We start from the raw sequence: 12,437 nt of genomic DNA on the forward strand, positions 1-12,437 counted from the left end.
ATATTTCAGCCTGGACTACTTTTTGAACGAGGTAAGATATAGGGCAGCCAATCAGAACAGAGGTCATTTACATATATCAGTCTTAAACGTACAGTAGCAAAAATAGTCTGTTGAATTCTAAGGGATGAAGAGTGGTTGAAAAATGTTCATGTAAAAATAAATTATGACTCTTTTTTGGTGCATAATGCTACACAATAGCATAAGTGGACCTTATGGGAAAAAATATAAAGAGTAAGTACAGGCTCTTTAAATATTCAGTGTAAGATAACACTATAATACTGTAAGTATGGAAAGCTCTTGTTCCCTAGTTATCTCATATTCAAGAGAAAAAAAAATCAAAACCTCTCAACCACACAAAATACATACAGTATGCATTATAATCACAATCTAGAGGAGGGAGACTGTTGAGTTGTCCCTAAAAATTACTAGATTTTAAAACCATGCAAGACTTGTTCATCTCCTGGGCCTGTGTTTATGTGTGAGTATGTGTGGAGGAGCGTCAGCAGGTAGTTAAGAGATCCTCCAAAATCTCTCTGATCTCCTGTCTCTTATGCAAAGAGCAGTTTACAGCCCTTTACATCCAATGTCTTCACATCTTGTTTTTCTTTTCTTTTTCCCCCCCTTGCTTTTTTTTGCCCAGCAAAATGCCTTTAAAGTGTGAGAGGCCAGTGGAGGCTCCAGGGAAAGGAGGGCTATTCTCCACAGACAGCAGACCTTTGAAAGGAAATGTTTTATTTCCTTTGAAATGGGCTGGCAGCCCAACTGCCATGTTGTGATCTTTAAGCATCCCTCATAAGGAGCCATCAGAAAGGCCCCTGACTGAGCTCCCTCTACCTGGGGGTGGGGGGGGGTGGAGGTTGGGACACAACACTCCCAAATGGAAAGAACAAGGGTGAGGAAGAGTGTGAAAATGTGAAGTAGGAGGGAGGAAAAAAAAAGAAATGGCAAATGCGGAAAATTGAGACATAGGGAGAGAGAATGAGGAAACGCAAGAAAGTTATAGAAAGAATTGGAGGCGGCAGAATTGGCTGACAGTGGTGCTGATAGATATTCTGTGGAATGGCAGAAGACTCTGAAAGTACCCTGGTGCTCCTGGAGATTATTACAGTGTTAGCCAAAGCTTAACTTAGCTCCATGCCAAATCTGAGCACTGAGCATTTCTCAGACACAGTTTCTGATTTACAGCCTAGTGCAGCTTAAATGTCAGCCAGTTAGCATGTCCCACAGCACTATTTTCAGAGGAATGAAGACACCTCTCCAAACCCTGCACAAGTGGGTAATAACCATGTGGATGTGATAGTATGTGTATGCATTAGGGCTGCACGATATGGACAACATGCCATTTTGCAATTATTTTGCTATCTTATTGCAATAAGCCTTGTCATAAGGAGCTGTGTAAAAGTCAGAGACCAGCTATCATTTATTTAATTTCCTGTCAAAACAATGTCATGGCGTCTTTTCTTAAGCAGCTTCATGCCAATTTGTCAAGGTACGTTCGTGGCTGTGGTATTGAGTTGGCTAGTGTGCTTGTAGCCTAGACATTAGCTAGATGGTTTCTAGCTTTCTTGTAGCAAATGAATAGAAATGATTTATCAGTAATACTCTGTCATAAATAATAACATATTCATCTAACATTGGTAGCTCGGCCATTTGTTTCCTGCCAGAGGCTTAACAGTAGCTAACTTCAAATAGCTTAACATTAATCAACTAAGCTGACGTTAGCAAGGTTTCTTTGACTGTAGCTAACAGTGTTTAGCAGTATTCTACTGAACTCTCCTATAGCGCTTGTCTTCATAGGCTCATCTTGTTAATCCTGTATATTTATCTTCTATAGTGGCGTCATCAAAAAACAATACTGATGCCGTGCAGTTTGACAAGCACACTAGCCGACTCAATACCACAGCCACGAACGTACCTTGACCAACTGGCATAAAGCTGCTTAAGAAAAGACGCCATGATTGGTGCGCTGACAGGAACCGCCCCTCCACAGCTCTGATTGGCTGGAGTTTTGGCACCAACGTTCAGACATTTTACAGTGAGGAGATGTGAAAGTTGAACGCGCGCTGCGGAGCTGAGAGCAGAAATGTGTGCGTATCGTGCGAGTTTTGAAGGTGAAGAGCATGATTGAGGTTTTCCAGTTTTCAGTGAAAAAGTGTTTTGCACGTATGAGTTCTGAGAGGGAAACGTATTGTTGTGCAGATTTTCAAGTTTTGAATGAAACCAAATTGTTTTGTTGAGCAAATCCAAAGGCGTTTACCTGCGCACTTCTTTCTTTACATCCTTTCAGACCCATAGTGTTGAGAAGTCTTCTCACAGTGGAAGCATGGAGAGAAACACCTTTGGACTTTTGTCTGAAGTAAAAGTGGAGCTTAATTTTCTCCTCTCTCTCAAAAATGAAAGTCTTAAGTGCTTTTTATCTGATGATTACAGTTTTGATAGTCTTGCAAGCTTGTTAGGAGTCTCATCTTTATAACTTCAGTTTTAGAAACTCCTGTTTATTTACTTATTTTCCTTATATCTTATCTCCTCAGAAATAACTTCTAAAAATGAAGACCTTGTAATGGCTGTTTTGACTGTAAACCAAATAAATGAAGGGTGGTGTCTGACTTTTGCCCAGTACGGTACACTAAAAACACCACTAAATCCTTGAAGCAATGTGATTTATTATTCAGTATTCCGACCAAAAAAAAAAAACAACTTTTATCTGAATGTCTTGATTCATCTATACAACTGTACATCACACAATCATCATCATTATTCAGCGACTGGTTAGTGGCTCATAAGCATATTCCAAAGCCAAAATTGTGATGATGATTAGCAATTATTATATTGTGCAGCCCGCATCATGTATGTTTAGCTTACAATGAAGCAACTGACTCGTGATATTCCTTCATCATGAACCAACACGTGTGGCTAGAGACTGAATGCCTTTGAATGGAACATGCAAGAACAAACCGTTGTTATGCTTGGTGTGTGAAGACCACTTTGTGGTGGTGTGGTATTTCTATGACCATTTAGACAGTCTTACATCATGCATGACTTCACTGCATGGGACAGGCTAACTACAAAGACGTCTTATTAGCACGATGCTCCCTATCAAACGCCCTTTTATCTGTGCTGTACATTTAATCAATCCGTCCACTGCCATGGCTATGCTAATGCAGAACGAGAGAGAGAGAGGCAGGCTGAGATCATGGGTAGGGCATGAACTGGTGATAACTGCCTGCACTTGAGAGCACTCTTGCTCTCTTAGCAAGCAAGTGATCTGCAGTGCTTCATGTCCTAACAAGTTAGCTTCTGATTGTGCCAGCTACTTGCAATCACATGCAATTCCTGGGCTAGATTTGGTTTGTTTACAATAGACAGGATGAGCTGAAGGAAAAGCATGTGTGTATGAGTACAAACTCACCCGGTCTCTGGATCTCTGGATCTTCTCACGGTCGCTGTGCAAGTTGGATAGAATCTCTTGTCCTATTTGCTCTGTAAAAGAAAACAATAGGAAGACAGCATATGAGAACCGGAGCTGGTGTTAATATAGCTGGCCACCACACCTATTCCTCTTTATGTTGAAATGCAATTCACTGACTGGTCCCTGAATGTTACATCCAATAAAACTAAATGTTCAGCAGTACAGTACAGTACAGGAGTCCACATAGCCTAAGATGATGTTTTCATCTGGAGATAAGGATAGCGAGCTCCCTCTCCCCTCCCAGTAATATAAAAGGTCTTATGTCTTTTAGTTATTTGGGCATGGGCCAACAAAAATGTTTAGCACTCAAACTAGAGATGCACTAATATGGAATTTCTGGGCCGATGATGATATTAATACATGACTGATATGAAAATTTTGTGGCGGACAACTACACAGATTTGAAGAAGCTAATAATTTTACTATCCAATAATATTAGTAAATGTATTTTTATATTCATATTATATATTTTAATGTTATAGTAGTGTCTACATGTAATGTTTGTGGTTTCAGTTTGTGTTTCTTTTCATTAAGTTCATTTTTAATTATTTATTTATTCATTTGTTAGTTTTTATCATTTTATTTTTGTTATTCTAAGCATAATAGTATTTTGGGTTCAGATTAATCATTGCATTGCTGACATATAGTTTAATAATGAGTGTCTTAGACTGGGTTCCCCACTGGCACATCTGTTTAAAGTATATCAATCAGGCCCAAAATGATACCTGGTAACACCTGTTGTGGCTGATATTGATACTAATAACCAATAATTCCATATCTCAGTGGAAAACAAGAACAATCCATATATAAAGTGTATCAGTTAAAACGATAGATCATTTGTAACATTTTACATAGCCATGGTATAACTAAATCAGACAAACATATTTAACAGTCATTCTAATATGAAGCAACTTACAATAGTGAAAGTAGCATTAGGAGTCTTGTCCAGGGGCTCTTTTTATGGCAATATGTGCGTGTGAACACATTTGTTGGTATAGCAGTGGTATTCCTGCCTGGACTGGGAATACAACCTCTAATCTTCTACATGTTATCCACTATGCCATCCATTTCAGTGGCTAGAATGAAAATGCACACCATAGTGACTACACATGCTGCAGGGCATATGTGAGCACAACAAGTCAGTAGACAGTAAGATATTGGTTGTAATTATTAGCTGTAATTCCATATGAAATCACCGGACCACATTCATTTAATTTTTCAATTCATCAAACAAATAAGCCTCGGATAAATCTTGCGCACATAATTCTAACTGAACTACACTGGTTGTTCATAATCTTAATTCAGCAGATGCTACATATATTGTTGCAAACTTTAACCTCCTAGATCAATAGCTTTTCAATGCATCATAAGACTACACTGGGAATTGACCATAGCCAAGACATATATGCTTTCTGGAAAAATTGGCACAGGACTATAGTCTCGACTCTTCTGTTGGGCACAGAGGCCTCAGCACACCATCAATTTCCTACCACTCACATTCACATCTTAACCAAAGGCATTCTGTCAGCGAAACTCAACTGGGATTGCCAGGCAGATGTTGTATTTCTACTTGTTAACATCTGTTTCATGTGCTGGAGCTGGTAAGTGAAAGTTCTAGCTGTGATGTGCTTCAAGGGCAGTGAAGGGAGCCTAATTAGAACCCTGAGCCAAGATGCCTGGGGATCTCCAACTAAAACTACACTGAAAACTTGAGACTCACTGCACACCAACACTGCACTTTTAAACTTCCAACATGTCCCAGCATGCATCGTGCGTTTGAGCCTAATCAGCGCATGCAATATTCAGGAAACAGCTTCCTTCTAAATGCTGCTCATCTGTCACCAATCTAAACCCATTTACACACACTTAGAGAACATCCACAACAAGGCATATGACAAGCTCGTCAATGGTCACTGTCATGCGCGCGTCCCATGGGTCACAGAAAACAATAAACAAAAAAAAAGAAAAGAAAGAAAAAAAAATTCCCCTCCTGTCCTCCTCCCCCTCCTCCTCATCGTCCAAAAACACTCCTGCTACAAGTAGACACCACATTAGCAGTTTGGATGGGAGGAGGAAAAAAAACAGAAGTGAGGAATCTTTGCATGGATCAAAGCGAGCCTTTCAAATGCACCAAACAATCGTGAGTAAACAACGCACTCATGGCTGGATTACATTACACAGGTGCAGCATTCAAAGAGCCGGCATGCTGCGCGCCTGTTCAGGGAACACCGCGAAATGGGCTGCATCTGGCAGCTCAGCACTCCCTCACAGTATAGAGGGAGGGAGAGAGAGAGGGAGAGAGACAAAGAGAGAAAGAGAGAGAGAGAGGGCAAACACGCCGTCGAATTGAAGGCCCGTAGCCACGCAGCAAATGTATCTCCACCTTCATTAATTTCTAATCAGAGTGGAGACAGATTGAAGGATACCCAGATTAGATAGAGCAGTCAGACAGATATGTGACCGATAGGGCAGATTAAAAGAGTGAGGAGTGATATTAATAACCATCATAACAGCAGCCAGCCAACAAGGCGCAGACAAACAGCCGCGACAGAGTGGCGGAAATCTTCTGTAAAGAAAATTAAGAGCTGCTATCAGTCTTAAAACAAATGAGCGTGATCCCCAAGGCTGGAAACAATGCAGCATTCTCTCTGATAGCCAGAAGCATGAAGAAAAAGACAGTCCAGTTCAAACGTCTTTACAGATGATGGATGAGATCAACGGCTTAAGGAGACGAGGCACAAATGAAATAATTCTGTCAGCGTGGTCCTAAAAAATAAGGAAACATACAGCGACAGCACAAAATACAAAATACAAGAAAGCGGAAGCAGAGCAGAGAGCACTGATTGCTGGGCTAGTCTACAATGTCTTTGAGCACTTAAAAATTGGAGCTGCTACTGATTAACAGGTTCTCTCTGCTGACCGTGATATAGAGAGAGAGTCAAGGTTCCTTTTTCAGGGTCAGGCACTCTTAAGCAACCTTTAACTGCAATTGTTCACACTCATGGGAGTAACGGCTCACAATAATGAAAGAACTGAAATTATTAAAAATAAATCAGAAAAAAGGAACAAAGTTAACAAAGCAGTTTCAATGTATAATCAAGAAATGCAATATGAATATGGACATTAACCAGTTTATCCTATTGGTCAACTGGTCACAATTGTGATCAAAATGTAGTTGAGTATATTAATGTGCTTTCTACTGAAGTGAAAAATATAAATTAAATAGATCGTCTTAATTTCTTCTGAACCCTTTAATGTGAATAATGCAATTGGTCACATCACCCTAGCCATTTACTACAACCATGCACCTCAGAAACATGCTCTCTGCAACAAAGCACTACAAAAGATAGTAAATAATACATATAGAGGTACCATATTTGCTATATTTAATACTTAGAGTTTATTATTGATATTTTAATGAGATTATACTTCCACATTTCTCTTATACTACTAGCAGACATGAACATGTGAACAATCACAACTGTGATAGACGTTATAACACTGAGTCTGACTGTATAATAATAATTAATCAAACTTGAAATACACAATTGCAAAGTATTCACAATGTTTAGTATTCACAATGTTTATTTGTAAGGATTCAATTAAACAAAAGTTAATATTTCAAGCTGTATAACTTAACAGCTACGTGTTATAATTATCAAATAACCAAATGATTAACATTGATAACAATGGTTATGGCTAACAATGGTAATGGTAAACAGGTTTCTATAATTCAAAAACAATTATCAAATATTTGTATGTTTCCAAATTGTTAATAACTCAAATGGTAGCATTTATTAATGGACATGTAACAAGAAATAAGAATGTAATAGAATGTAATAACAAGAAATAAGGTTATTTATGAGGAAGTTTTTTAAATCTTTGTTTCACTATTGCTTGCTGTGTGGTATGAAATTGGACCTACTTGATTAACTGCAATCATGAATCAAACTTCTATTTTCCTCAATCTTTCCAAACCAATCCAAAAAGGCTTGCATAATGTGGTAAAATTCTTGTGCCAATTTTGTTGTTTAGAGACTCTCTATAATTGGTATAAATAAGTCTGTTTTATGATGCACACAATACTGGATGTTCAGCGTTCTAGAAGTACTGACTAAAGCCTTGATATACTCATGACATATTTCACAATGATTATGACGTAACATTTCTTAACACTGCTCACCCCTAATAACCATTCTGAAGCATCACAAGCTACACAAATCTACATAACTGAACACACAACATTAAAAACAAGTGTATTTACTGGGCTGAGAACAGCAAGCTTCTTTATGAGTGTACATACGAAATGTATGGTATGAAAGCAATCCGTACACCGCAGTAAAACACTGTAAAACACTTTAATGACTCCTGCTCCAGTCTCCCCAGCACAGAGCTTAAAACATAAATATTTCCAACAGTTAAAGGACGACAAATTGATGTTCCCATTAAGTACACCACCCCCCCTCGCCAGCCCGCTCCCCACTGGACAATTAGCTGTGTACACACCGCCTCCCATGGGAGAGAGGAGCAGCACCGATCTGCCACTTTGCAACCAGTGTTCTCTGGCTCTCTATGGCTCTGTTCCTCAGCTTATCTGTTTCTGGGAGTCTATATGTTTCACTGTATCCATCTCTCTCTATTAACCCCCCCTGAGTAATGTGAACTGGTGGAGTCCGAGCAGCACAGGCAGGCAGACGCTGAGTTTGGCTGGAGAAAAACAAACACAGACTTTGAGGAGGAGGATGAGAGATGACTTCCCTTTCCTTCCTGCTGCTCGAGAGCCTTGAGATCCTTCTCTTCCTGCTGCTGAGCACAGCAAGCCCTGTCTCCCCTCCTTCACCCCCATCCAAGCCTGTGGCCATCAGAGCTTCTAGTGCATGGCACACTGTCCAGCGCAAACTGAACGCAACTCCAATCATATGCCAGTTAATATAAACATAACACAAAGGTAGTGCATGGCAATATATCATATATATGGACTATTGGTGTCACAGCATGACACTGGTATCTTTTTATGTCAACACTGACTGCTTACTGATAACAAGCATTATAGTTAGATGCAAATGTTCAAACAACTCTGGTCAAATTACATGCTGCTGATGTTCTAAGTGAAAATAAGTTAACGTATCCTCTAGAGTGAACAAATTTAAATATGGATTTAATATGGATCAGCAGATATGTACATGAGACATACTGGATATTGGCATCAGCCCACTACTCCACCATACAGTTGCATCTCTAATCACTAAATTAACGCAAACTTAAATATAATCAAATACCAGAAAATATTGTGATACTGAATTCTATCAAATCTGCTAATCCCTAGCAATGTGATCAAGTCCGCAACACTACACTGAAAAAAACAGCATAAATGACAACCAACAGCAAAAATAAAACCTCAGTACAAGCTACTCTGGAAACGTTCTTCATACATGCAGGGTTTTTTTAAGCTTAGACATATTTAATGAACTGCTAATTAATCATCACACAATTAAATGAAGACTGTGACATTTCCTGAACTCTGAGAACAGCTGAGAAAAAAGAAAGAGAAGTGGGGGAGAGAAAAGAAAAAAAAAAGAAAAACAGTGCCCACAATCATGACTTGTTGCTCATAATGATATAAAATATTCCTCTCCCGTTTAAGGCCCTATTAACAATTTAAATGACCTTAACGCTAAGCTTTTCCACAGCCTTGCTCTCGCTAAAGATCCTCATCCCTAAGGTCCATTTAACAAGCCTATTACTCAAATCTATAACAGCAGCATCATTACCGATGGGCTGTTTTTAATTCAGGCTCTTAATCTGCTTACTGACCAGCACTTAGAGAGGAGGCCTACGCTCACACCTAAAGATCTATATTTTATTACAAATGGATATTGAGTCAGATACTGAAATCTCAGAATAAAGCCTCTAATACTCTCATAATGGAAGACAGTTAAAGAGGTGAATTTCTCCTAAATATCCTCAAGATTACATCAGTAACCTTTAGTTAGAGAACATAATTGTACCATATTGTGTTGCAATTACATTTTTAAGCTTTGTTGACTCCATACACCTGTCTGCACTCCAGGCTTTTTAATTTATTTATTTTTATTTTAACTTAGGTTATGAAAAGGGACAAATATGCACCTTTCTCCAGGAAAGTGAATGTAGCGTACCTTTAAAATGCACAGAATCTGACTGCATATTTACATAGTAGCTGTACGGTATCCCTTTTTTCTAACAATATATAATCCATAATAAAAAAGTCCAGAGAGCATAAGACTGGTTAAAACGCATAAGTTTTTGATTATAATTACTGGATGTAATTCCAATATCAGACCTAAAATAATATATAATAAATGAAAATTCTATTTATGGGCTGAATAATATATTGGTCACCTATTAATCTTTCACCCCTAGCTTTTTCTCCATGCCTAGTAAACTCATGCATCTTTCATTTCATTTTCCCTCTGCCTCGTCCCCCGTTTTCCTATCTGCCCAGTTGTTGGACAGTCCGCGTATCTTTCTGTTCACTTCACTGTCAGTGCGGCTGGCCAGGTCCTTCTGCCTTTTGAGTCTTTTGCCTGCAGACGGATCAAATCACTCTGGACATCCTGGAGGTCTGAATGTCACTCATTTTCATCCCTCTTTTCCTGCCAGCCGGTGGCAGCAGGGAGAGAGACACACCGGGGAAGAGCTAGCCGCCACCTCTCTCTGTTGCCTCATCCCTCCATCCGTCCGTCCATCCCCCCTCAGTGGACACGTATAATTGGACACATCATCAATTTTACAGCAGCTGTTTGAGTGTGAGTCCTCTCTGAGTTGTATGAAGCCCTCTCTCAGTCCCCGGAGCTGAAAGGGTACAAGCCCTGACACAGGCTCACTCCCAGGCTCTGTCTGCTCTTTATTATAGAGCTGCAGACACTTTTTGAAGGTTACCACACAAACTTCGAGCTGGACACAATCCACAGACAGCCAAACGAGAGCAAAAGTGCCCAAGGGAAGAGTCAAGGTAGGCCTGACAGTAGCCTGCTCCTCACACACACACACACACACACACACACACACACACACACACACACACACATATACACACATACACCTTTGTCTTTTTTGGTCAGCTATTCCTCTGTCTGTTCACAGAATGCTCATGACACTTTGATTAGTGTGTTTTAAAAACAACAACAAAAGTCAGAGAACACACGATTATATTAGCAATCAAGTAATCCATCAATTATTTTGAAATCAAAATAATCTTGTTTTCTAAACCCAAAATCCCACAAGTAACTGCACAATCTTGAGTAAGCTTCAAAATAGTACTATCGATTACTTTTGCAAAAATGCCAACCAATATATATGAGTAATAACATAGCTTTGCAAAGATTCCAAATTACTTTACTGGGAAAGATTTAAACACAATGTGTTAAAAATGCATATAAGTGAGATTGTCTATAAGGCTCTGTTTCTTACTTCAAGAGACAACAACAAGATATCAGAATATGTACATCAATGTTGAGTACTGGCTTGCATGGGTCTGACCTTCATATAATGCAGCCACATAACTGAGGTAAGTAATGCTAATTAACACCACAGCAAAATCACTTTGCTTAATTTTTTATTTATTTTTTTTCTTTTCACAATGTGCATAATGTGCCATTCTAGACTGGCCTATCTTTTTCCCCAACTATTTCTGTGAAATAACTTGTGCTGTCAAAGTTAGCATGTTAATAACATGTTAAGCAATTAATGCCATTTTTTTTTTTTGACATTAAAAAAATTTGGTCCTTCGAAGCAGTAGCGCAGGCTTTTACTTGTGTGCTGTTGCTATGCCTTTGTGACTGTACACCCCTTATTCAAATACAGCTTTTAAATGGCTAGTTCCATTGATGTAGCTCTTGATAACAGTTACTTTCATCAAGCCCGAATTATCATTTACAAAACACAGTGATTGAACAAAGCAAAAAATGTGATAGTTTTGTTTTTAACCAGTCGAGACTCACAAGTGAAAATATGTAGACGTTTTTAACATGGTATTGTTGCTCACGGTAAATGGCAGACTTTAACATGCCCATATTTAGACGAAAAGCGACTAATTCAAACCACACATTTTCATATCCCACTTTAAAATTGCTCCACATTGGAGCCACTGCACTGCTATGTTAACAACTGAAAATGTGCCTCGCAGCCACAGACTGTGGGTAATGCATGTTTATTGCACCTCTGTGAACACGAGGGGCAAACAGAGCTCAAAAAAAACAAAAAAAAACAAACACAACAATTGGATCACTTTTATTGTAGCCGATACCTAATCCATTAAAATACCCCATCCAGGATCAGATTGGGACATCGCTAGCAAATTGCCAACTAATTGCTATCGAATCATCAATAAGTTACATTACATTCAGCAACTAGGTCCGCCTCAGTCAAAACATTGGGTCGAAAGCAACACCAACACAAATACAAAACCTAAGGACAAGATGCAGATAAAGACAGAAACCAAGGAAAAGATTTAGGAAGAACTTGAGAATACCATGAGACAGTGGGAGACAGCAAGACAGAGTTAGGAAACGAGAGAATAAGAGAGAGATAAAAAGAGAGAAAAGACAGAGAGGACAGAGGCCTGTGTGTGCGCACGAGTAAAAACGGTGGGTAATCAGGCCTCATTTCTTCGGGCTTTCTTCACTGGCTGGCCACACTGTTTTATTCATCGCCTGAGCCCTGACCCAGCCACACTCCTGTTCTGACAAATCACTTTTGATTAAGACAAATCTTTATTAGCTAGTCACTCAACTTTCCCCATTCATCATCCTCTCTCTCCCTCTCCGCCCCTCTCAACACACACACAGCACTGCTCGCCCGCTCCTTTAAAGGCCTGATTACTGACAATTGGTGGATGTGGAGATGTGAGGCTCTCTTATGGGTGATAAGACACAGGTTTAATGGGTATGAATGACCATGGCGGCAGGAGAGCGCACTGTAATAGAAC

The 12,437-nt window shown here is 39.3% G+C and overlaps 1 protein-coding gene across 2 annotated transcripts in view; it reads right to left on the reverse strand.

Annotated features, from left to right (window-relative positions):
* The window catches only part of vti1a (vesicle transport through interaction with t-SNAREs 1A), a 155,246-nt gene that overhangs the window by 62,057 nt on the left and 80,752 nt on the right, over positions 1–12,437 (reverse strand). For both annotated transcript variants that reach the window (XM_036572678.1, XM_036572679.1), the window contains exon 6: positions 3,410–3,480. In XM_036572678.1, coding sequence (XP_036428571.1) covers positions 3,410–3,480 — 71 coding nt within the window. The remainder of the gene's footprint in view (positions 1–3,409; positions 3,481–12,437) is intronic.

This window comes from Colossoma macropomum, unplaced genomic scaffold (assembly GCF_904425465.1).
Source record: "Colossoma macropomum unplaced genomic scaffold, Colossoma_macropomum, whole genome shotgun sequence".
Lineage (NCBI taxonomy): Eukaryota > Metazoa > Chordata > Actinopteri > Characiformes > Serrasalmidae > Colossoma > Colossoma macropomum.